This window comes from Saimiri boliviensis, chromosome 5 (assembly GCF_048565385.1).
Source record: "Saimiri boliviensis isolate mSaiBol1 chromosome 5, mSaiBol1.pri, whole genome shotgun sequence".
Classification (NCBI taxonomy): Eukaryota; Metazoa; Chordata; class Mammalia; order Primates; family Cebidae; genus Saimiri; species Saimiri boliviensis.
Window position 1 is genome coordinate 69838438 of NC_133453.1, and position 27357 is coordinate 69865794.

Consider the following 27357-nt stretch of genomic DNA (forward strand, 5'->3'; position numbering starts at 1 on the left):
CACTACATTATATTTACTATCTATGCCTTATCTACTTCCAAAGAGTATTTTAATTTGCTACCGGTTGCCAAAAAAAAAAAAAAAAAAAATCTACTCATACAATGGTACCATAACATAAGAATAGGAAAACAAAAGTCAACTAATAAAGAAAGGAGACAAGTTTCTTCAGATTATGTGATGCTAACAATACTAGTGGGCATACAGTTTCACTCCCAGTAAGGAAAGGTTAAATTCGTAATTTAAACAAGAAGTAAAGGAGATGAAAAAGAAAAAAAGAAAGGTTAGAAAAGGTAAATTGTATGTTATCTCATTGGAAGAGACAAATCCCAAGTAGCTGGGATTACAGGCACACACCACCATACCCGACTAAATTTTTTATTTTTAGTAGAGAGGCGGTTTCACCACATTGGCCAGGCTGGTCTCAAACTCCTGACCTCAGGTGATCTGCCTGCCTCAGCCACCCGATGTGATGGGACTACAGGTGTGAGCCACCACACCTGACCAAGCCTGGAACATATTACTGCCCCAGAAAATAAGAATATGCTCAAAGAATGATGGGTATAGATCAAAAGGACATAAAAACCAGCTTGATGTGACTCCTAGTGGCCAAATCTGTAATAATTTGAGCACCAAAATTAGTAACAAGCATATGAGATTATAACCCATAAAATAAAATAGGAACTCACGAGTCCATACTGATAAAAATAAATGAATATAAACTTGATATGGATTGGGAAATTACAATATCTCAAAGTATCTCTCTACAAATTATATATTAGTTGTAAAGTGGGGTGGGAAAATTGTAAATCTGACTGTGAAGAAGTCTCTCCAACTTGACCAAAGTCAATCACCAGTGAAACAAATTGAAATCATATGACACCTTATAGGATACGATGAAAACAGCAACACTTCATTGACATGCCTGCCAAAGTTGTATAAACTGAGTCAAAACATAAAAGGACAACAGACAGTCTCAAATTAAGGAATATTCTACAATGTTACCACTGCTTCCTACTCTTTAAAAGTGCCACGGTCATGAAAATAAAAGAAAGACTAAGGAAACTTCCATATTGAAGGAGAGCAAAGAGACATGACAATTAAATGCAAGGAGTGATTACGAACTGGATCTTTCTGCTGTAGGAAATACTATTGCGGGCCGGGAGCAGTGGCTCATGCCTATAATCACAGCACTTTGGGGGACTGAGGCGGGAGGATCACATGAGCCCAGGAGCTTGAGACCAGCCTGGACAACATAGCAAGACCTCATCTCTACAAATAATTTTTGAAAATTAGCCAGGCATGGTGGCACACATCTGTAGTCTCAACTACTCAGGAGGCTAAGGCGTGAGAATCACTTTAGCCTAGGAGGTCAAGGCTGCAGTGAACCTTGATCATACCACTACACTCCAGCCTGGGTGACAGAGTGAGACTCTGCCTCAAAAAAAAAAAAAAAAAAATTATTGGGACAACTATCAAAACTTAGAATCTAAAGATGCAAATGCCATATTGATTTCCTAATTCTGATAGTTGAGAGTACAAAGAACTTCCTGAACCATTTATACAAGTTTAAGATACTTCAAAATAAAAAGCTTTTAAAAAATAAATCCATCCTCAAAGGATAAAGATTTGCTACAATGGAAGAAATGCAAGCAAAGGAAAATGTGCTCTAGATGCTCAAAGTATTCTAAGTGGCCTCCAGAAATGCTATGAGCAACAACAGCATTGACTGACTACATTTTTGGTCTCCTGAATCATTACTTTGTAAATCTGTAAGTTTTGGCATGCTTTTTAAATAATTAATGCCACTCACTCTTCAGCTCACCTTTAAACATGTACATTTTCAATTAGAATACATATGTCCTTAGAGTATGTTTTAAAAAACCTATATGTTAAACATAAGAAAACCTCAAATGTAACTGCTTGACACTACTATTAAAATACATTTCTATAGCAGGTTTCTATATTAACCAGAAATGGAATGTCATTGTTGTGAATGTTTTCTTAATTGGCATTATTCCTTTTCTAAATTTGGGCAGAAATATAAATAAAGGCCATTAACAAAGAACATACACAAGTTCTGGCAGATTCAGTACAACTCAAAAATTTTCCATTAACTCCTGAGGTGAAGACATCAAAGCTGCATTTTATTACAACCATCTAATGTTTTCTGCTTGCATAGTGTTTTCTATGAAGTTAATCTATTATGAAAGTGACGCCAAGTTTGTCTAAAGGTGAGGTACTTGGAAATGGATCCTCATTAAGTGTTTAAGAACTGTTCTGCCTTTATTCTGAAAATCCAAAACCAAACGAGAGAAAAGACAAATGTGAGTAGCACAGTAAGATCCAAACAGATTCAACTTAATTCTTAGCTGTCTGCTACAAAATTAGCTTCAAGTCCTTGTCAATACCATCACTGTTCAAAGGAAACAAAAACTATCACAAAGAAAGCCTTTAAAATATTTATAACGTTATTTATTAAATAGCATTAGGACCTTTGTAAAAGTAGCATCTAAACTATGTCCTCCAGTATCACATTCATTATTAATAAAATTACAAAATACCCTTAACCAAAAAAAACAGATTTTGATTCACTGTTTATCTTCTTTCAAAATAAAAGCATATACTATTATATAACCAGAAAGGAGAGACCACTAATTAACAAAAATTAAAATTTTAACCTCATTTTCATCCTCCTAATTTTGTCAGATTTACTACATTCGAGACTATTAACTAAGTCAAACTTAATGAATGGTCATCTAAATTACATGTTACAAATGTCCTTTCTTCCATGGAAATAAATTATATGTCAGTTCTTTATAACTCCTATTTAGGAACTCTCCTAAATTCTTTTTTTTTTTTTTTTTTTTTTTTTTGGTGATGGAGTCTTGCTCTGTCGCCCAGGCTGGAGTGCAGTGGTGCAATCTCGGCTCACTGCAACTTCCACCTCCCAGGTTTTAAGAGATTCTCCTGCCTCAGCCACCCAAGTAGCTTGGATTACAGGCGCCCACCACCACGCCCAGGAAATTTTTTTGTACTTTTAGTAGAGATGGGGTTTCACCACATTGGCCAGGCTGGTCTCAAACTCCTGACCTTAAGTGATCCACCTGCCTTGGCCTCCCAAAGTGCTGGGATTACAGGCGTGAGCCACTGCACCCGACCGGAACTCTACTAAATTCTTAATTTACCACAGGCTTTTGCATATATTTTTAAAATAAAATTTTTATAACAAACTTTTAATTACATCAGAGATGTAGTATAACTATATATGTGACTAAAATTGCTCCTTATACGGTTACCAAAGGTTGACCTCCTGACAAATCAAATAGGATGGCCAATCTTATTAAACTCCTGTAACACTTAACAATTTTGCTAAGTTTCTTGCTTTCTGAATTTCTTCTTGTGACTTCTCTAACGCCACTCACCCCAGTTTTTCTCTTACTCTGTTCAGCCACTCCTTTATCAGTCACTGTTGTAGATACCCTTTCCTAACTCATTCCCTTTCATGTTTTTTTCCCTTGAGTTCTTTATTCAGTTTCCTCATTTCCTTACTGTACATTCTCTCCCATATATAAGGATTCCTCTATTACCTATGTGCTCAAATCTGTAGCTCTAAGAATTCTCCCCCAGTCTTAAACCCTCTATCTGACTGGACATCTTCCCTTGGGTCTTCCTCTTAAACTCCGTAATGTCCAGAGCTAAACAGATCAGTTTTACTACTGAACCTGAGCCCTCTCCTACACTCCATTATCTTGGTAAAAGGAACATTATCCAAGTCAGAAATCTGGGCACCATTCATGACTTCTCCCTCATTTCTCACATCAAGCTGATCACCGAGTCTAACAGCTTATACCTGCTAAATATCTCATATACATCTCCTTCTCTCTTTATTATCATCACTGTCTTAGTTCAGACCCTTGCCACACCTGCCCCACTAGATGACTAAGTAGCTTGGTCTCCCAATTTCCAGTTTTACCCAACTCTAATCCACCCTCATGTAATTACCCTATAAATTATTCTTCACTTAAAATCCTTCCACAGTTTCCCTGTAATCATTCATATCCTAAGTGCCAGTTAATGATACATGGTTACCTTCTTAGCCTCATGTCCTGCTACTCCCATTAACAACCTGTGCACCTAATACAGTATCTGTTACACTATGTTAACACTACTAACAAACTATCTGTTTACCAGTTTGTCTCTCTAGTACAGTATCAATTCCTCGAGGTCAAGAAGTCCAACACTGGACACAGATATGTCTAGAGAAGTGCCTGATTGACACCCAATGAATAAGAAATGGATCAGTCAAGTAAGATCCATCTTATGCTTGCTTCCACTGATCATTTAACCCATAGCTGCCTATATTTAATTTTAAAAGTAACTAAGAAGAAATTATCCAGAAAGTACCTCTAAAATATACTTCAACTGTAAAATGATGTATTATTCATACTGCTTACAACAGTAGCCCAGATAACTCTGTTGACAATGATTTTTACCTATATCAAAGAGATTGAGATGATAAAAGTCCTAGGTTCTTAATTTAAGATAATATTGATGTGGCCCCTCCATAAGGGGAAATGTGTACCGTTTCCCTATAATTGTTGCTTTGGTAGACAAATTTGTCTTAAATAATATAGAAATTAAAACAGTGAAAATTATTTATAACCTTAGAGAAATGAGCAATGACTATCTTGAATTTTATCTGAAATCTTTTTTTTTAATGTCCTGGGTCTTTTAGCCTATGTATACTCATTAGAAGGTATACTCTCTTTTAATAAACACTGAACCCTTTCCAAGAGTTTGATGATTACACTGAGTTTCAATCTCTCAAGATTTACCTTGTCATATTTATGACAGCAGGGTCAGCAATGTTGATAAGGCTCTTGGGAAACAATTGATGACAATGCACAGTAACACAACTCTTCTGGCAAACAATGTACCACCCAAGAAAAAAAAAAAAAACCATACCATGCTCACAGTCCTTGACCCACAAACACCATATAATATATATCTTGAGATAAAAAAGTCAACCCATTCTTTTTTTTAAGAAGTCAAAAGATGAAAAAAAAAAAGGTTAAAAATATAATTTAACAACAAATTATAAGCAACCTAAAGATCCAAAAGCTAGAAGCATAAGTTAGTCAGAACTTTTTAAAAATCAGCAATCATATATTAACAAAAATTAGAAAAGACCAAAAGAAACTACAACTAAATCAGTTGGATTTTTAGATTGAGAAATATTTTCAATATTTAATTTTTTTCTATTCTCATTTAAAGTTGAACTGTTAGTTTTTGAAAACTGCGAGAGAAGTATTATATCCCTACAGCAATAACAACAGCAGGAGCAATTTTTTCAAAAAGACATACAAGTTTAAGGTAGTAATTTTATGCTGGGGTCAGAGAGTCTCACGTCTCCATCAATGAACTCAGTATATTACAGGCATAAGCACTGACTATGCTCCATTACATTTATGTTACAAACTAATCAGCTAAGACTGTTGCTGTTAAGCAGCCAGGTGATTATCCTTAAATGAACAAAAGGAAGAAAATACAAAATTTTCAACTATACACCCATGTTTAAAACATTAAAAATAAAAATTACCTTTCTTCCTTGTCCAAAGTTTTCTTCTCTGCTGTGGTGACTTTTTTAGGTGGTACAGGAGGGGTCACTTTTCTACATATCTCTTCAATGATGCGTTTGTTCATTCTACTCTGCGATGCAGCTTTCAGTAAAATTCTTTCCACTGCAGTTATACCATCTCCATGACTGTATTTAGGAATTTCTGGTTGGATTAAAATTTCTATGTCATCAAGCCAAGGAGGATAGTAGGAGTTTTGTTTTCCTGAGAGTTTGTGGTGAAGTTTAATTAGCAAAGACAATATGCTTTCTTTAATTTCCAAAATGGCTGTAGTTAACTGTGGAGCTGAGCCAGGAGCAGACCATTTATTTGAAGTTTTGGGACGAACCACCTGATTCGCTTCACTGCTACTGCGATTGATGATTTCCTGAAACTTCTTTCTACGTTCTGCTACTAAACTGAAAACTTGAGCTGTACCAGAATTCTACCATTAAAAAAGAGAAACAAAGAAAAATCAAGAGAAGTTATTCAGCATCATTTAAAAAATGTATTAGTACTACATTTTCCAAAGGGAATGCTCAGTTTCATACAAAGATTTATTCAACAGATTTGCTCTTTAAAAAAATCTGTCCCTTGACCTCTCTCTCTCAAATATATTTAATCCCACTCAATCTGGAAACAGTAATAAGGAGGATATCATCAGCAGTAATACCTTCTTTTCAGCCTTCTGAGGCTGTCTACCAGAAAAAAGAGACAAAGCTTAAGTAGTATCCACAGCCATATTAAAGAGAATCATAAACTAAATTCTTCATTAGTTTAAAGGAGGAAAAGCTGTTCTGGTCAACATTCACGAAGAATATGGTACTCTTTACTAACTTCTAGAAGACTGGTACAGTTTCCAGTTAAGAAAATTATAAATTAGGTTTTTTTAAATTTTAAGCTAATAAATCTGAACCAGTAATTAATTTTACTTTTAAGGAAACTTAAAGTTTGAAAATTCTAACATAAATGCTTAAAGTTATTAAACTGAAATACAAGGACAAAAAATCAAACTAATGTTTCATATTTTAATATGACTATTTTTTTAACAGTTTTTTTTTTTAACTAAGTATTTCCCTCAATAATTTATCTTCTAAAAAGCTTTTTTGCTAAAGCAATCAAACTGCACCAGGGCTCTTAGAAATCATCTTTTAATTAAGATATGAGTCAGTTTAATGAGTTTTTCTTTTAAAGCGAGCATAGAAAGTGTGCTCTAATATCAGGTGAGCTTTTGTGAGTCCAAATGACAGTATACACTATTTGTTAACATCCAAGCTGTTTTTTGAAGTATTCTCTACCAGCATTAGAGGCAAAAGCCTCTTACAGAGGTTCCAGTTTTTGCATACAGCAAAAACACATTGTCAAAGACAAAGGAAACTCCTACAAATAGACTCTAATACAAGAACCGTCTGATTCAATGCTCTCTACTCACAAAAATCGAGGTTGTGCAGACTAAAACTGCTTAAGTTTAATTACTTATAATGTCATTTCAAGATTTTTACTTCTGCTTTTTAAAAATTAATTAACTTACATGCAATGAGACCACTGATTTTCAAAAGGAGTCCAAAGCCATAACATACAGACTTTAAGACTTTATAGACTTATTTTATCAGTTAGATAATCGTAATAGAAGCAAAAAAAAAATTATTTGCAAATGAGCATGCTGCTAGTAATTAATTTATTTTAATTTTAAAAATATCCCAGTCATTTTCAAGACGTTAGTAATACAGCGGCAATGCTAAATATAAAGAGACTCAAATATGCCACCTATAATTAGTCCAAAATACTTCGAACACTAATTTAAAAAAATGCTATTACTCAGTATTTTTAAGCTCAATAATATAAATTTTAATATTAAGCTTAAATCACTGTCAAAAAAAAAACACACATAATTCGAAGAATATTTTAAATTTAACCACATTAATTAAACACCCATATACACACAAATACTTCAAAGCGTTTTTTTCCCCATTTCCAGTTAAAGCCATGTTGCTAGTTAATGCAAATATCATACATATCTACCTCTCTTTGAAGAACTTTAGGCCGTCGTGAATTCTGGCAGATTAAGGGAAAAAGACTGGTAAGGTAGAAGTTGCATAGATATATCAAAGGAAATAAAAGACAATTTAAAGTTATCTACGACCACATTGTCTTTTCTTTTGGATATTGTAGGAACAGTATATCCTAACATAACATAAAACTTTTCCTTATTTTCTTTCTTACATTTATACTTACATGTAAAGAACCCAAGTTATCAGAGCTAGTACTTGCAGGTGAGTCTCTCTTCACTTCAGGAGCAGTCTCTGGAACTCTTACTCTAACATAGTTTATAAAGTGTCGCATGTTTGACACTAAGTTACTGCCAGGAAACCAACTGTCATGACAACGTTCTGGTCCACCCATTGATACCTAAAACATAAAAATAATTAATATCAAATCTTGCCACATCAGATCCAAGGTACAACAGAGACATAACAAGCCCCCCAAAATCATCCACTGCCTGTCATAATCCTGAATCCCTTATTGTCTCCTCCACAACTTATAAAGTGAATAAATTCGAATTATAAAATTAAATTCAGGCAAAAAATACAGGAATATATTTCTCAGTACTAATATTGGTAAGTCCAATGGAAACTGCTAAATGGCTCCTGAAAAATATATTTTTCAATCTAGAATACTGAAGATTACAGAATATTCATCATCACCCATTAGTAATAATACAAATAATGCTAATTTGGACTAATTGTAGAGGAAACTGAAAAACCAACCAGAGGTATGACCTAATCATAGAGGAATCTTTACAACCTTTTAACATCTGTGAAAGAATATATGTTGATTCAACTTGGACTACAAAGAACTACAAAGTGTTTTTTTTTCTTTAACTTGTTTTTTGCTATTATTATGCTGTGTTATATTTCATCATTAGGAGGAAAGAGATGAGGAGAATCTTATACGTTAGTAAAACTAATTTACAGTAACAATTGCTTTTACAAAGACTATACTTCTAAAGTCCTGAAACACATTAACAACTTGTATTCTTAAGTACTTTAAACATTTTCCCATATAACAATATTTATACCATTACCTTAAAATCTTTACAGAAAGAATTTGCTACTCAAAAATAATCCCTAATCAAATTATTAGAATTTTTGAACCTTAAGTCCTAATTTCAGTTTTACTGGTTATTTACTGATTACAGGTAACTTTTTGCCAGTAATCAATATTCTTAGCATAACATCAAAAATGCATTAAATACTTTTCTTAATTTTTGTGATAGGAATTACAATTTTCAAATTCAATAATTCCATAAGTAGAATTTAATGTATTAGTGAAAGCCCTAAAAAATTGTAGGTATTTGAAGATCCCAAAAGGCCTTTTATAGTAGTTCTTTAAAAGATCTTATGAGTCTGATGAAAACATAAATACCCCTCAAGATGAATCCATAAATACTTTTTATTAAGGCATGTCATAACTACCAAAAGTATAACATGCCTGGTTTGGCAACAAATGGCTAGAGCCAGATAGGGGCTGTCTATCTAAAAATTTTAAATTATAAAAAACTACTTACCTCTTCATCTGAATCTTCGTCAGCAGAATTTTCAAGTCCTAATTCAATCAGATATAAAACCATGCAGAGTACATGTTCTGACAGATTTTGATGATCCATCAAAATCTTTAAAAAGGGAAGAAAATGCCTCATAATTACTTTTGTCCACAAAATATATTTCATTTAGAGATGCAAAAATATTTTATTGTAATAGACAAAAAATACTTTAAGTAATATCTAGAAATAGCAGTTCACAAATTTTCTAAAGGTTATGTCAGAGAGTCCACTAAGAAACCACTCATACAAATGTAAGTATCTAATAAAACAATTTAACATTTTATATCCTAATTTGCTGACACTCTTCTCTTGATGACAAGGCTATCAGATAAGTAAGTTTACCAAATAGAATAATTCATGCAAATGTGTTTAGCACAGCACCTGGAAGGTAACTGGTAGCATAATAAATGTTTATGGTACATTAATGTTCTCAAAAATATGTCTCTAAAATTAAAGTTCTGAGCCTCTGAGTATTTTGAGTGGCTGTATAAATATGTAGGTCAGTGTGTGATTTATATGGAGGAGAAAGGTAGAAGGAATGCAAGTGGTTAGTAAAGAGGCTTCTCTCAGGAAAATTTGATAAACCTGACCTATGGATTATTCAATGCAAGCCTTAAACACCTTAAACAGAATTTCTGGGCTATCTACACCAGTCACTCATTCAACATCATATAACAGGCCACTAACCAGAAGATACTTAAAATGTCACAAGAAACAAAATGGCCTGGCAGCTATCATCTTGTCATCATTGAAAAGTCATCTGGCCAAATGATGGAAAGGACAAAAGGAATGAGTTCTGTAGGGAGTGGCAGTTTTACTTGTGGGCAAGATAGCAAAATAGCAAAGAACAAAAAAGGACAGGATAAGATGAGCCTCGCAGAAGATGCCCAAATGACTGAGGGGATTTGGAAAGGAGGACTTAGTTGCTTAAGACCTAATCTACCACAACTAAAGAACAGAGAGACTTTCAAGTCACTGACTCTCTCATGTTTTTCGGACTATTCAGAGGGCTTCTCTAATCATCTGTTGTTTGGCACAGTGATGAAGAGCACAGGCTTTCAAAACCTTTTAAAAAACCAGATTTTTAAACAAATTGTCTATTCCTAGTTGACCTTCAGCAACAGACTCTGGCTGGTCTTAGTTTTCTCATCTCTAAAATTGGAATTATAGGGCCCCTCCTACCACTTTCACTTGTCCCATCCCCATCCAAAGAAAAAAAGAAAGAAAAATAAAACTGCAATTACAGCCCAAAATTGTATGAGTTAATATCTGTCATTTGCTTTGTATAGTACCTAGCAACTGGTGTTCAACAGTGAGTGAGTGATGCCAATGATGTAAGGAGCAGGAGCAACAGCAGGAGGGAACTGAAGGCTGGGAGACCAAAGAAATCATCCTTTCTGATCCACTATGTTATGGAGAGGAAACCAAGGCTCAGCCACACAACCAGCTAGCTAGTGTTAAGTAACACAAGAACACAGACCTCAGACTCCCAGGCCATTGGCTATCATTACTATACTATCACCTCTTGATAAATAAAATATTACCAGCTAAATTCAATTAAATTTTGACTTCAAAGATTGTGGCATTACAGCTTTAACTGAATAACTTAAGAGCTAAGGGGGTAAAAAAAATCCCTCTATTAAGTACTTCAAAAAAACAAAAGAACTAATAATGATGTTTCCAGGGAGTTTTATTTGACATTAAAGATGTCAGAGGATATAGGTGGTTTACTAAAATTGATTTTCAGAAAGTTGACTTGCCAACACAATGTCAAAGGAGAATTTTTTTATTAGTAGTAGTATTATCAAGAAACCTATTTTAAAGTTGAGATTTTCAAAAATTCATGTATAACAGTCTTGTAACAACTAAAACATTGTCTTTTTATGTTTGATAAAATATTATTTGTATATTTAGCATATGAAAACATTGAAAAATATAACTTGAAAAAGTATAATAAATAATTTACCGTAAGGCTTAATTTTTCATGAATTACTTGTCTCTTATTAATTATTACTTGTAACAGTACTTAGCTTCCTCATCTGAACTAGTTATTTAGCCTCTAAAACTCAACTTCATATCTGAAAAACGAGAATAACAGAACTTTCCCTGACAAAGATTTTTGCTAACTTAAACAAAATAATGTCCACAAGTATATATAAAGCATTTCCAACAAACAAAATCTGGCACTAAGTAAACATTCAAAGACTCTCCATTATTTGTAAAACAAATAGAAATATCTTTTCAGTACAAAAAGATATTCTACATTTTTGGAATAAAGAAAAAGAGCATTTTAAATCAATTACTGAATAATCTTTTTGGAAGTTAATGAAAATAAACCACCCGAGGTGTTTTTTGAAGCACCTGTCCAAAATCTTAACAGCAAAATTTCAGAAACAAGTACATTCAAAAATTGGTCATGGGTGGGGTTGAAAGAAAGGGAAGTACAGAAATTTAAAAGTATTATTTCATTTTAAGATTAAGAAAAAACTTACCCACCCAACTAAATGTAATATATAATTTTTTATAATGTGTTAAATCATTGTACATAGTAATTGGAAATTTGTTTAATAAATATTCTTTTTCTTTAAATTTTTTAACACAATTTTTAATTTTTTGAATTTTTCAAATTCTAATTATGAAGAGAAACAATATCATATTAAAAGGAATTCAAAGAAAAATAAGAATATTTGTACATTCTTAAATGTTATAAATACACTTTGCTTTATAAATGGTACTTTTATATAAATATTATCCTTCAGCATTTTTATTTCAAAATAAATTCTAAGCTTAGTCTTTCTATTCAAATTACTACTGTACCTTGTAAAGCAGAGTGAATAGCACAATGTGTAAAGTTTTACAGTGTAAAAGTCTCATGAGACCTTTATAGCTAGGATGAAGTGATGTCCTTTTCTTATAGGGAGGCCAGGGGTTTCCAGGAAATTTTCCACTCTGTTTTAAACTGTAAAAATAAAACAAAACTATAATTAGATGATAGCCTCAAAATCAAACTGTGGTTTAAATGTAATTTATAGACACCAATTTCTGTCACAGTATTTTATACAGTGCTATTTTTAATCAAATTGCTTAAATGCCAAAGAGGTGTCTATTCTATACACAATGAACATTACTATTTCTTTTCCTATTGGCTAAAAATGAGTAAGGAGGGCTAAGCTGAAAATTTTAAAAAATATAAACTTTAAAGTGCTAACAAAGAGAAACGAACAGAAAGAATACAGATGAAGTACTCAGCAAAGAAATTTCCAGCTGTAAAAATTAAGCAAAATAGATAACCTAAAAATTCTCCTACGACCAGTGGTTGGAAAAGCTGGATAAAATACAATCTTTGGAATGCATATTTGAACTCACAAAAAAAGTGGAATTATCCAGTTACCAGAAAAAAAGAAGGAATTAATGACAAGCACTAACACTGTGCCAGTGATTTTAAAGTCCTTGAGCAAACAGATCACAAGGTATGCTGGGCTCACACAAGGCTCAGAGATAGAACTGAAATCCCACCTACAGCTGAGACCCTTGAAAGGCTTTACCCTCACTGTAAGAGTAACTCACAAGGAGAATGAATTAGCTTGTCTGTCTCTTCTGGGATGTAAGAAAAATAGGTTTCCCAAGACAATAATTACGAACTTGTATGCAAATACAGTAGTCCCCTCTTATATTCAAGGGACATGTTCCGAAACACCCAGGAGATGCCTGAAAACATGGATAGCACCAAACTCTCTATATACTGTGCTTTCCTACACACACATAGCTATGATAAAGGTTAATTTATAAATAAGGCACAATAAGACATTAACAACATAAGTATTACAACAATATACTGTCATAAAAGTTAGGTGAATATGCACATGTTCCCTCTCTCAAAATACCTTATTGTTTAGTAGTCCCCCTTATACCTAGTTTCACTTTCCAGTTTCAGTTACCCATGGTCAACCATGGTCAGAATATATTAAATGAAAATCTCCACAAATAAATAATTCATAAGTTTTCAATTATATGCCATTCAGAGTATTGTTATAATTGTTCTATTTTATCATTAGTTATTACTGTTAATTTCTCACTGTCTCTAATTTATAAATTAAACTTTATCATAGGTATGTACTGTAGGAAAAAAAGTATTATATATAGGGTTTGGGTACCATCCCTCATTTCAGGTATCCACTGTGGGTCTTGCAACATGTCCCAAGGATAAAAGGGGGACCATTGTACTATACTCACTCCTGTTCTTCTTATAATGATGTGAGATGATAAAATGCCTACATGATGAGAATAATTTTTTAAAATTAACAATAATGTGGGATGATAAAATGCCTATATGAAGTGAATGATGTAAGCACTGTGACATGGCATCAGACTACTAATGACCTTCTGACAATATGTCATCAGAAGGAGGATCACCTGCTTCAGGTGGTCCTGATTCATCAAGCCATAACAATGTTGGAAAGTTGGATGTCAGGAACAGACAATGTAAATAACTAACAAGTGAGCAGTATATACAGCATGGTACACTGGACTAAGGAACAATCCACAACCCAGGTGGGACACAGCAGGATGGCACAAGAATTCACCACCCTGCCTAGAATGTCATATAATTTAAAATTTATGAATTCTTTATTTCTGGAATTTTCCTTGTAATATTTTTGGACAGAAAACACAGCTAACTGAAACTACAGAAAGCTAAACCACAGATAAGAAGGGACAACTGTAATTAACAGACTCATAACACAAAAGGCACAGAGAAAATGACAAATCCACAACCATGGTAAAGGATATTAGCATACTTCTTATCTAAATGAGAGCCAGAAAAATATTGGTAAAGATTTTTTTTTTTTTTTTTTTTTTTTTTGAGACGGAGTTTCGCTCATTACCCAGGCTGGAGTGCAATGGCACGATCTCGGCTCAATGCAACCTCCGCCTCCTGGGTTCAGGCAATTCTCCTGCCTCAGCCTCCTGAGTAGCTGGGATTACAGGCACGTGCCACCATGCCCAGCTAATTTTTTGTGTTTTTAGTAGAGACGGGGTTTCACCATGTTGACCAGGATGGTCTCGATCTCTCGACCTCGTGATCCACCCGCCTCGGCCTCCCAAAGTGCTGGGATTACAGGCTTGAGCCACCGCGCCCGGCCTACTAGGGACGGTAAAGATTTTTAACGACACAATTAAGAAGTATGGGCAAAGGCAACATGCAATAATTAAGAGAATACACCTAATTTTAAGAGCACTTAGATTATTCATAAAAATTGATTAAATATGTAGAATGTAAAGTAAACCTCAACAAATATCAAAAGAACTAATACATGAACCACATTCACTTGTTATATAGCAAATAAAACTAGAAACCAACTTAAAAATGTAACTCAAAACCCCAGACATGCAGACATCTCAAAGCACTATGCTCTTAGAAATTCAGAAGTCATTAAAAATTCTAACAGAAAAATTTAAAACCTAAACTATATAGAAGAAGCTGTAGCCCACCAAGTAAAGCAGTACTTAGAAGGAAACACATAGCCTTAAAATGCATACTTTTTTTAAAAAATCAACAACTAGGCAGCCACATTATAGTTAATAATAATGTATTTCATATTTCAAAATAGAACTATAATGTTCCCAACATAAAAAGAACATAAATGTTTGAGGTGTTAAATATCCCAATTTCCCTCATTTGATCATTGCACATTGTATACATGTATCAAACTATCAGAGAAGTATCTTCAAATATTGTATAAAAGGTAATGTTAAGGCTAAGATATATTAAAATTTTTTTTTAATCTATAACAATAAAAATTAAAAAGAAATAATTAAAAATGAAAACCAAATAAACTAAAACAGCAACAGCAACTAAGTATCCTAGAAAAGGAAAAAAAGACAATCCAAACTAAAATAAAAGAAGACAATAATGGTTTAGCATAGTAGCTCACACCTGTAATCCCAGCACTTTGGGAAGCTTAGGTGGGCAGATCGCTTTGAGCTCAGGAGTTCAAGACCAGCCTGGGCAACATAGTGAAACCCAGTCTCTACAAAAAAATACAAAAATTAGCCAAGCATGGTGATGCACCCCTGTAATCCCAGCTACTCAGGAGGTTAAGGTGGGAGGATTGCCTGAGGCCAGGAGTTCATGGCTGCAGTGAGCCAAGACTGCACCACTACATACCAGCCTGTAAGACAGAGTGACTCTGTGTCAAAAAAGGGAAAGGGGGAGAGGGAGGAGCCTAGGAGGGGGAGGGGGAGGGGGAGGAGGAGGAAGAAGAACAAGAGGAGGAGGAAGAAGCAGGAGAAGGAGACAGAGAAGAAAAATAATAGAGGAAAAAAGAATGAAACAAAAAATGGGGTTGGGGGAAGAGAGACAACCAAAAGTTAGTTGGTTCTTAGAAAAAATAGTCAAACTGGTAATCACCTGATATGACATCTAATTCAAAATAAGAAATAGCAAACACAGATAAATAATAGGAATAAGAACACAGAGAAGATTTTTAATCATTAAATATATACTTAAAGATTCCTTAGGAAAATATAACTTAGCAATTTTTTTCAAGAAATAAACAACATAAGCAAGCCTATATAACCTTTAAAGAAAATGAATGCGGTTTTAAGTTGCCCGTGAAAAAAGAAAAGACGCATGAGGCCGAGGTTGTTGAACAGGCAAGGTCTATTAAAACTTAAAGAAACATCAAATGAATAAGAATGAAGCTGGACCACTACCTCATAGCATACATAAACACTAACTCAAAATGGATCAGAGACTTCAATATAAAAGCTTCAGCTTATTTTTAAGTATAAAACTCTTTGAGAAAAACAAAGGTCCAGGAATTGGTGACCTTAATTTAGGCAATAGACACAACACTCAAAGAACAATCAGGAAATTTTTTTTTTTAATTGGAATTCATCAAAATTTAAAACATTTGTGACTCAAATGACATTCTCAAGTAAGTTAGAATGGCTCACCCACAGAATGGCTGGAAACATTTACAGATCAGGTGCAATGGCTCATGCCTGTAATCCCAACACTTTGGGAGGCTGAGGCAGGTGTCATTTGAGCAACAGATATCAAACCAGCCTGGGCAAAACATGTAGAGACCCATCTCTACACACACAAAAAAAAAATTAGCCGTGTGTGATGGCACACGCCTGTAGTCCCAGCTACTCGGGAGGCCACTCAGGATCACCTGAGCCTGGAGGTGCCCAAGCCTATAGTGAACTGTAATCACGCCACCAGCCAGGGCTACAGAGTGACACTGTCTCAAAAAAAAACAAAAACAAAAAAAGAGAGAGAAAGAAAAGAGATATTTGTAAATCATATACCTGATAAGTCTAGTATTCAGAACATATAAAGAGGTCTTAAAACTCAATAATAAAAAGTACAATTAAAAATGAGCAACAAAATTGGCAGCACCTGGTACCTTTATAACTGGAGTTAGGAAGGCAAGGGGCTAAAATAAGGAGGATAGTATGAAAACTGCCTTTCCACCACTGAAACAGAATTTTGGCTACAGAACTCATCTCTGGAGAGGATAAAATAGCAAGTACAATTGAGGGTATGAGGATAAGAGATTAAAATCATCACATGCATGTTTGACTCATAGGTGCTAGGCCTTGTCTCCCAATCTGTTCACAGAAAAATAGCAGCTATACTATCACTTTCTGGGCAATATCTGAGGACACTTCCCTGAGGAAACTGACCAGGTCAAAAAGAAAGATCTAATACAAGGGCTTTTCAAAAAACATGCTTACCCAAATCACCCTATATTAAAATTCAGAACCTACAAGTTCCACCAATGCACTCAAGAGCTCTTAAAAACAAGTAGTCAGCATTGTCAAACATCATTCTGGGGAATGCCTCTAACTTGGAAGCTGGAGACTGAACAATAGAAAAGGCATCTTAGAGGAAACAGATACTACACAGAATGAAGAAAATAAATCTTAAAAATAAGAAAACTATCATTAACATATTAGAGAAATAAGCTGTACCTATGACTATAAAGATGCTATAAATTAAATTTGCATTTTTAAAAAATTGGCATGTATATAATACTACAGTGGCAACATAAAAATGTAATTTCCAAAATGATCCCTACAGCCATGATAAAATACTTCAACTATTCTATGTCATTTAGCAGAAAAAAGCAGTTTTTAGTTGTACTTTGTTTCTCTGTTTAAGCAGTAATTCCTAAATATGTGGCACCTAGATTAATAAAGTGTTCCAAAATAAAGGTTATATATTTGTTGAAGGCCCGAGTAATACATCATTTTGGCTGCTCTTTTCAAAAGCATTAATGGAATAATGCAAATGAAATGCTACATGATAGAAAAAAAATTATTTAAGTGACTCAAAGCAACACCTAATTATTGACCAGTTTGAGATGAAAATGACAGGTATAAAATCATACATCATACTTTCAAACATGGGGCAGCATTAATCTTCAAGATGGGAGATAGGAAGCAACAGAAATTTAAGAAATTATGTATTTAAAAAATTTTTATTTCCAGCTGAATTTAAAACAACCACTTTATGAAATCATTTCCATCTTTGGAAATGGCCTAGATCATAGTTCTAACAACACTGCCACTGTCAGACATATTTCACTGGGCACAATGGCTCACATCTATAATCCTAGCACTATGGGAGGCCGAGATAGGAGGATCACTTGAGGTTAAGAGTTCAAGACCAACCTGGACAATACAGTAAAAACATACCTCTACAAAAAAACGTTTAAAAAATTAGCCAGGCATGGTGGTATGCACCTGTAGTCCTAGCTACTCAGGAGGGTAAGATGGGAAGATCACTTGAGTCCAGAAGTTGGAGGCTGCAGTGGGCTATCATCACACCACTGCACTTCAGCTTGGGTAACAAAGTGAGACTCTGTCCAAAAAAAAAAAAAAAAACTAGACATAGACATATTCTCATTGAGCTTCTCTGAGCCACAATGTCTTCATATATAAAATTTAACACTGAAATGAATGGATGGTTTTCCAACCTTTGGTTTGCTTTGTTGTTGTTGTCGTCCTGTTTCTGGTTTCTTTTTAAGAGCTGAATGCCCACTCAGGGGTATTTGGAAGGGAATGAAGGAAGCAGGATGAGACACTTCCTCTCTCTTAAGCCTCCTCTTGCTGTTGTCCAACTCTGTCTTCCAGTGATGTCCCACAAGACACTTACATAGAACTTGGACTAGATCTTAAAGACCTTTTCAAGCAGTAAGAGTCTAAAATTCTAAGTATCTAAGCATCACATAAAGCAAATGGCTTACTTTCATTTAAACTCTCAGCACAAAATCTGAAAAAAATTTACTTTTCATTCATTTAACAAATATGTACTGGTTGCCTTTAAAGTGCCTGGCACAAAGCTAAACTGTGAGAACACAATACTTTAAATTTATCAGACCATTTTTCATTTTCATTTGCAATATGGCCTCCAAAAGGCCTTGTTGCAAATTAAAAAAGATCCCTCCCAGTACAATCAGTTAAGCCATTTATTGTCCCTTAAAACTAAAAAGCAGATGAAAATGATCAATCGCAAACAAATTGGCCAGGCCCAGTGGTTCACACCTATAATCCCAGCACTTTGGGAGATCGATGTGGGCAGATTACCTGAAGTCGGGAGTTCGACACCAGCCTGGCCAACATGGTAAAACCCTGTCTTCACTAAAAACACAAAAATTAGCCAGACATAGTGGTGGGCACCTGTAATCCCAGCTACTAGGGAGGCTAAGACAGAAGAATCACTTGAGCCCAGGTGATGGAGGTTGCAGTGAGCCAAAACTGCACCACTGCACTCTAGCCTTGGCAACACAGTGAGACTCTGTCTCAAAAAAATAAACTAAAATAAAATAAAACAAAGTAGCAAACAAATCCTAGGGTTTAGGGTTATCTTCCTACTGGTGCTGAAACAATAACTGAAACAGTCAATTATACAGTCAAATATACAACAAATCAAAAAGATACTGCATAAAGGATGCAGGTACTATTATTTCACAAACAAAATAAATCACAAAAATGTTAAGTTTTACATAGTAACCAACTCATTTCTATAAGGATATGGTATTTAAGTACACAAAATGTTATCACACAAATATAATACTTTGCACATACAATTTCAAAGAGTAATTTACAAGAAAACGGTTAAAAGGTTTTAGTTTAAAGCTAAAGAGTATATTTGTCATCTGCTATTACTGCTTTACTTGAGTACATTATTTCTTTTAAAACAGATTTTTTAAACTGCTAAGAAACATCAAAGTGGTTCAGAAATGTTTCTGTTTTATTTTTCTGTAAAACAGGGTCTCATTCTGTTGCCCAGGCTAGAATGCACTGGCACGATCATGGCTTACTGCAGCCTCGACCTCCTGGGCTCAAGCAATCCTCCTGCCTCAGCCTCTCGAGTAGCTGGCACTACAGGCATGTGCCACCACGCCCAGCTAATTTTTGTATTTTTTGAAGAGATGGGGTTTCACCATGTTGAACTCCTGGGCTAAGTGACCCACCTCCCTTGGCCTCCTAAAGTGCTGGGATTACAGATATAAGCCACTGCACCCAGCCTGTTCAGAAATATTTCTAAGAAACTATTAAAAAATTGTACAGAAACTCAAAAGCCAAATAGAAGAGCCAAGAGAAAATGAGGAAAAACAGAGAACAAAATAGGAAAATAAAAAAAGAAAACAATAAAAACAGCTTTGGGAATATGGTTTTATCTGACTATGTGAAGTAGTTATAAATCAAAATATGATATAGATCTAAACAATTAATACGAAACAAATCCAAAAACACAGGATACCTGAAAACAGAAAAAGTATGCCTATGTATCACTATGGGTCTAAACCAGGTTTCTCAACCTAGGTACTAATGATGTTAAGGAAATATGATTCTTGGTTGAGGTGGCAGACCTGACCTTTACTAGATGTCAGTGGCAACCTCACCAGTCTTCAGACAATGACAAATATCATACCTACTTAAGAACCACTGTTCTAAATGAAAGAAATAAGCTGCTCAGAGCTAAAAGTTTGCTAAGGGAAAAATAAAAAAACAATTATATTTTCTTTACAGAGTACCGGGCATATAACAAGCAATCAATAAATGTGTATTGTTAAATAAAATTTCCCCTTTAAAACTGATTGTATTATCTAATGATTCCGTCAAAGCTTTGAAAGTTTCTGCCCAATCTCAGTCCAAATTTCTATTAACTACAAAGTAAAAGAGAATAAAATTTACTTAATTCTTATACATTCAAAACAACTAACCATCACCACTACCTTGAAAAAAAGGCAGAGCCATTTAAGACTGGTGTTTTATGAAGTCGCAATTAGGTTTTCCATGCAAATGCTTCTTCCCAATTTTTTTTATTTTTTAATTTTTCAACAGAAATTACTCAAATTTATTCAACAAATATTTATAGTAGGTATTTATAATATATTTCCAGCATTAAGTATTAAAGATGTACAAGAGATACAGAGATAAAAATATACTCCCTCAAGGAGCTAGCAGTTTAGTAAAAGACTACAAGCAAATAAATTTTTACAAAACTACATGAAAGGCAGAAAAAGAGGTAGTTAAGAAACCAGAGAAAGAAAACCTCAGACTAATTTCTCCAAGGGTTTAGAGAAAGGGAGACAGAGAGATATACTGACGGCTGAACTGGATTGTTGCTGTTTTAAAGATTGTTTTGGTTTTGTTTGGGGGAGGAAGTGAATTAAAATTCCACATTATCAACTTTCTTCAGATAACTGTCTGTGATAGGTATTTCTATTACTGCAAAGCCTTGGCAAAGGAGAAGTTTCACTTTGATAGTTACCTGGGTAAGTATTAATACTTTCTCAAAATCAAGGACATTTGCATCATTTGAATGTGCTTTTTAGACATTTAACTTCAGCTTTAGAAAAGTAAAAGATGATAGCCTGTGATATTCAGCAATATAATATTAACAATTAAGGTTTAAAAAAAAGGTGGAAATAATACCTAAAACCGTTTACAATTTATAATAACATACAAAATTGAATTCTGTATTAAATATCTTTCAAAACTTTTGTTTTCTGTAGTCATCAATACTGTAAACTATTTTGTTAAATATTTACAAGTAAAATTCATTTTGCTTTGGCCATTTTTCCAGTTGTCATGAACACAGGAATATTTTCACTTACACCCGTCACCATCTCTGATGTCAGACAATTCTATTCTCTTAACTTGTGCCTCCTCTACTGGTTCAAAAGTATAACAACACAAAACGAAGCCTCTAATTTCACTGATGGAACAGCACTAAGTAAGTTTCTGTTTTTTAATTTAGTGATTATGTCCTAAATTTAATTCATCAGATTAACATTAAATTTTGGATAAAGATCTTGACAAAAATCTCTACCAGATTATTTTTCTAAACCTTAAATTATTATTTTCACCTCTAAAGAATGGAAGCATACTTTAGTGAGAGCATATCATATTTGTGTTATAATTGAAATTTTTCTATATAAATATGAAACATTCTATTACCATGCTAATCAATTTGATGGACTTACAATGCAGTGTATCTGTCCATTGCAGACTGTACATCTCTACGGTAAACTGTTCGTAGAATGACCATGACGGGGTCAAACTCCTGATCCCAGACTTCAGCTATTTATCCAGAAAAAAGTAGAAACATTGACTTCTCAGAAATAAAACCAATTTTTAATGACTTATTACATTTGTTAAGTACATTTTAAATTTAAAAGACAGAACACTTTAATCTGATTACAGTATTTGCCTTAAGAAGCTTGATGCCATGACTACTTTTCTAAGTCAAAAATGACGATTTCATCAGGAATGTTCTCTTGAGTTAAGCAAGCACTAAAGAACAAAAGTTTTGTAATACACAATGCCTCACCAGAAAAGTTTCCTTCATTGTTGTTGTTACTGTTTTTTGTAAGGTGCCAATTTAAAAAAACACACACAGCACATTAAGACCTTTGAAAGTATTTAAAGGCAGCTGGGCACACTGGCTCACGCCTGTAATCCCAGCACTTTGGGAGGCTGGGGCGGGTGGATCACGAGGTTAGGAGTTTAAGAGCAGCCTGGCTAAGATGGTGAAACCCTGTCTCTACCAAAAATACAAAAATTAGCTGGCCACGGTGGCATGTGCCTGTAATCCAAGTTACTCAGGAGGCTGAGGCAGAGAATCGCTTAAACCCAGGAGGTGGGGGTTACAGTGAGCCGAGATTGCACCACTGCACTCTAGCCTGGGTAACAGAGTGAGACTCCAATTCAAGAAAAGAAAGTATTTAAAGGCAACCAGAGCATGATGCCTCACACCTGTAGTCCCAACTACTTGGAAGGCTTAGGCAGGAGACTCACTTGAACCCAGGAGTTTGAGGCCAGACTGGGCAACAAAGACAGACCTCATTTCCCAAAAAAAGTATTCAAATAAAAATATTTAAAAGTAAAAACATGAAAACTTGATTTAAAGATTAATGAGGCTGGATGTGGTGGCTCCTGCCTACCAGCACTTTGGGAGGCTAAGGTGGGTGGATCACTTAAGGTCAAGAGTTTGAGACCAGCCTGGCCACCATGGTGAAACCCCATCTCTACTAGAAATACAAAAATTAAGCAGGTGTGGTGGTGCACACCTGTAATCCCAGCTACTCAGGTGACTGAGGCAGGAGAATCACTTGGAGGCAGAGGTTGCACTGGGCCAAGATCACCCCTCTGCATTCCAGCCTGGGCAACAGAGTAAGGCTCAGTCTGAAAAAAAAATAATAATTATAATGAGCTACTGATTTTCAAGAGACCCACTTTATAAATCTTTTTTGGTTAAAAAAGATTTTCTGCTCCCTTGCTAAAATTGATCATTGGTCTCCTCACCTGCATAATTAGAAACCACTATCCTATATGTGGAATGTGTACAACCGATGGTTCATGAGATGACTTTAAAAGTACATAAAGCCTTTTATTTTAATAATTCTTAATGTGTATTAGAAAATTGTAAGTTGCAAATAAAACTCATGACACCTCATTAATAATCATGCTTAGGATGAACCAAAGTGGTTTTTTTTTTTAAAGTTAACTCATTAAAAAAAAAAATCCCACGAGGCACAATGGTGCATGCCTGTAGTCCCAGCTACTCGGGAGGCTGAGGTGGGAGGACTGCCTGAGTCCAGGAGTTCTGGGCTGTATGCGCTATGCCGATTGGGTGTCTGCACTAAGTTCAGCATCAATATGGTGATCTCCCGGGAGCAGGGGACCACCAGGTTTGCCTAAGGAGGGGTGAACTGGCCCAGGTTGGAAATGGAGCAGGTCAAAACTCCAGTTCTGATCAGTAGTGGGATCACACCTGTGAATAGCCACAGCACTCCAGTCTGGGCAACACAGTGAGACTCTGTCTCTTAAAAAAATAAATAAAGGGAAAAAAAATACTGAAATACTAAGCATATTTCAATAGAGTGGATATTCAGATGTAGCCAAAATCTAAAAAATGGACTGAGAATAATTTTAGAAACCATTGCCTTAAGAGTATCTCCTTACTAAATTAAGTTTTTCTCTCTCATTCTCTCTAGCAAAATTATTAACATTTGAAAACATGGTGAGAAACTTAAGCTTTTCCTTACGCATCCACTACAATTACAACTTTCTAGCACAAAACACTGTTAACCATTGTTAACCACTGTCCCTATTTTCATGTAACAAGCTATTCATCTTAAAGTATCAGAAGTATGACTTAAAATTCTGAAGACAGTCCTTCACAAAGACCCTTATTCGTATTTCTATCATCAATTATTATCCCTCTCTTTGAAGTCTATTATTTTGCTTAATTAACATTCCAAAGCTTTTATTAGAAGTGTACAACCTTAGCAATGGAAGAAAACTTTAGTGATTAATTAGTCCAATGGGCTTCAAACAGTGTTCCATGAAGCTGAATTACCACCCATGTGTAACAGGGGCCACTTTAGGAGCAAGAGGATAGCAGAACAGAGGAGAAGCTAGGTTCACTACCCACACCCACTTTAACAGGAGTAAGCCAGCTACTGTTGGTTTTATATTAACATAACAAATTCACTTAAGGCTTAGACCTTGAAACCAGAGGCTTGTTTCAACTACTTTTTAAAAGTTTAAGAACTCACTTTGCAGATAAGAAGCCAAATCCAAAGATAAAAAACTGGCTGGGGGCAGTGGCTCACACCTGTAATGCCAGCACTTTAGGGGGCCAAGGCAGGAAGATTACTTATGCCCAACAGTTGAGATCAGCCTGGGCCACACAGCAAGACCCTGTCTCTACAAAAAATAAGCCCAACAGTTGAGACCAGCCTGGGCAACACAGCAAGACCCTGTCTCTACAAAAAATAAGAAAATTAGCCAGCATAGTGGTGGATGCCTATGGTCTCAGCTACTGGGGAAGCTGAGGTGGCAGTCTCGCTTGAGCCTAGTAGGTCAAGGCTACAGTGAGCTGTGATGGTTACCACTGCACTCCAGCCTGAGCGACAAAGTAAGGCTCTGTCTCCAAAAAACAAAACAACAGATTTCCTAAACCAAACAACTAGCTAATATAATGCATACTGTATTTAAATATGACATTCAATTTCTTAGCTCTAATCTCCAAATGCCCATTATTCCATCTCAGCATTGTTTATAACAATAATCTAAAGAGCTTGTTTAAAAAAGCAGATTCTCAGATTTTACCCGCAGAGATTCTGATGAGAGCAGACAGGAGATGAGGCACAGGAACCTGCATTCTTAACAAGGAGCACAAGCCTCACGGAGATGTAATCCTCACATCATACTTTCATAAGCACTGCACTATACCACAGCACCAGCCCACTCCCAAGTTCATCTAATTTTACACAAAGTATCCTCTACACTAAAAACAATACTGTGTTTTTCTTTTAATGGAGTACTTTCCAACCAGAGACTCTGAATTGTCTTGCACTCCCTGAAAAACCCCAAATTAGGCTTTTCTGTTCTGCTTTGCCAAACACACACAGTACAGTACATATTATTTAAAACTTCAAAATAAGCATTGGTTTTTCAGTTGGACAATGTGTTGAAGGAGTCAAGAATTTTAACTTAGATAAGTGAAAATCTGAAAGTCCAACAAAAAAAAGACTGTGTAAATCAAAACCTCACTTATTTCTGGCTCTTGTCAAGCATGGTCAACTGTGAATCTAGAGGGGTAAAAAACTTACAGAACCAATCAGGTACCTGCCACCATGCCTGGCTAATTTTTTTGTATTTTTAGTAGAGACAGGATTTCATCATGTTGGCCAAACTTGTCTCTAACTCCTGATCTCAGGTGATCCACCCACCTCGGTATTCTAAAGTGCTGGGATTATAGGCATGAGCCACAGCTCCCAGCCTCTACACCCTTTAATTTGAACTATTTCAAGTTAAAATTTGGGTGGTGAGGATTGTATTGCTGTTTCTAAATCAAATTTGGAGAGTGAATACATTCAAGTATATTTTTAAATATACATTTTGTTTTATAGTTTCTGGTTCATTTATGGTTATGATCACTTATAAAAATGAACTAGAGTTCTAATACAAATTTCCTTTAGAGTTTAGAGTCATCTAAAAAGCTTTCGTGTAACGTAAAGCTATAGATTTGTAAGTAATTGAAAGCAGTATCACTGTAAATATATAACACAGTGAAGAAAATGACTAAATGGTAAATATTTTCTTTTAATACACAGAAGAATTTACCATTCAAGAACTGATATTTGAAAGAATTCATTTATATATACAAACATACCTTTGGGAGTATACATGCCTTGTTGCATAGAACCTCCAGGTTCAAAAACAGGAGCCTTAAAATCAGCTACAGCTGATAAAACGGATTCAAAGCTATAACTGCCTGGAATAATGCCACTTTTGGGATTAGGATTTTCTGGAATATGATATATATGTCAAGAAAAAATATATTAATAACAAAAAGCCAGATTCATAGCATTCCCAAGGTACTCTAGTTTCTCATTTTACTAAAGTAGACAAATAGTAATTGACTGTAATATATAAAGCTGGCCACAAGAGGGCTATATAATACAACAGTTCAATAATAACTTTTCATTAACTGTGATTTTTGAAGACGTTTAATCTAGGAGCCTACTAATAAATTATATGCTGTAGTAGTTCCCAGGTCTATTTTCCCCAAAATAAATTCATCAAATTTCAAAAAATGATTGAAAAACTTTTTAAAATGTGTAATTTTCATCATTTTGTAAATAACTTCTCCTTAAAAAACAGAAAGAACTTGCAAAAAATTAGCCAAGATTTTAAGCAAAGATTGTTTTCCTAAAAACACAAAATTTCATCCCCAAAGAAAAAAATGCTAAGCAAATTTAAACAAAGTGGCAAACCAGAAAGATTCTCTCCCATTTGCTTCACATTAAAAGTATATATACATCTTTAAAATTCAAAGATACAGAGACCGTTTTTACTCTATACTAGCACTGACACATAGTTCATAATGACTGAAGGAAATCATCAGACAATATCAAATTGACACTGCTTACAAAAATCAAGGCTGTCAAATCAAGGCATTCTAATAGAACTTATTTCACAAAAATTTTAACCAATTCTTCCAATCATAGTCATAAGCTATATAAATACTAAATTTAGCCAGAATTTTTATCAAAAATTTACTTGATAATCTTTGCCTAAAATTAACATTAACTTAAAAAATAATCAAATATCCATTGTATGTTCAGTACTATACAAAGAACAAGTTCCCTGTTTGTATACAATAATCTACAAACTCAAAAATCTTTTAAGACCAAATTCTACAGAAAAACCCTCAAAATGTTTAAAATCCTGGTAATAATAAGCTTAAGGTATACCTTTAATTGTTAACCATGAATTGCAGCCTGGCTACACAGACAAAACAGACGTAGCTGCCTTTTTTACAAGATGTTCAGTTTCTTTGCACTAATGCTGTCCTAGAAGGTTAAATCCTGGGGTGGCCAAACTCAACAATCAGTCCTGAAACTACGCTAAAGTCTAAGAAGAGTTCCCTAGGAGGTAATAACAAGAGGTTTAAAAAAAAAAAAAAAAGGTCACCGGCCCTGAATACATACTTTACTTGAGCAAACAACTGGTGATCTTCTTCCTCTATATTATTTTTCAACTTTGAAAAAAAAAATGAAAAATTTGATAAACCTTTAATCATAACAATTACTTATTTTAGAT

At 34.6% G+C, this 27357-nt stretch overlaps 1 protein-coding gene across 9 annotated transcripts in view; it reads right to left on the reverse strand.

Moving 5' to 3' along the window:
* The window catches only part of UBR3 (ubiquitin protein ligase E3 component n-recognin 3), a 248075-nt gene that overhangs the window by 125022 nt on the left and 95696 nt on the right, over positions 1-27357 (reverse strand). For 6 of the 9 annotated variants that reach the window (XM_074399496.1, XM_074399495.1, XM_074399497.1 and 3 more), the window contains 7 exons: positions 25925-26064; positions 21726-21822; positions 12037-12178; positions 9184-9288; positions 7851-8024; positions 7638-7670; positions 5600-6060 (listed from right to left, as the gene is read on the reverse strand). In XM_074399496.1, coding sequence (XP_074255597.1) covers positions 5600-6060; positions 7638-7670; positions 7851-8024; positions 9184-9288; positions 12037-12178; positions 21726-21822; positions 25925-26064 — 1152 coding nt within the window. The remainder of the gene's footprint in view (positions 1-5599; positions 6061-7637; positions 7671-7850; positions 8025-9183; positions 9289-12036; positions 12179-21725; positions 21823-25924; positions 26065-27357) is intronic. The other 3 variants (XM_074399504.1, XM_074399500.1, XM_074399498.1) reach the window with 1 other exon arrangement.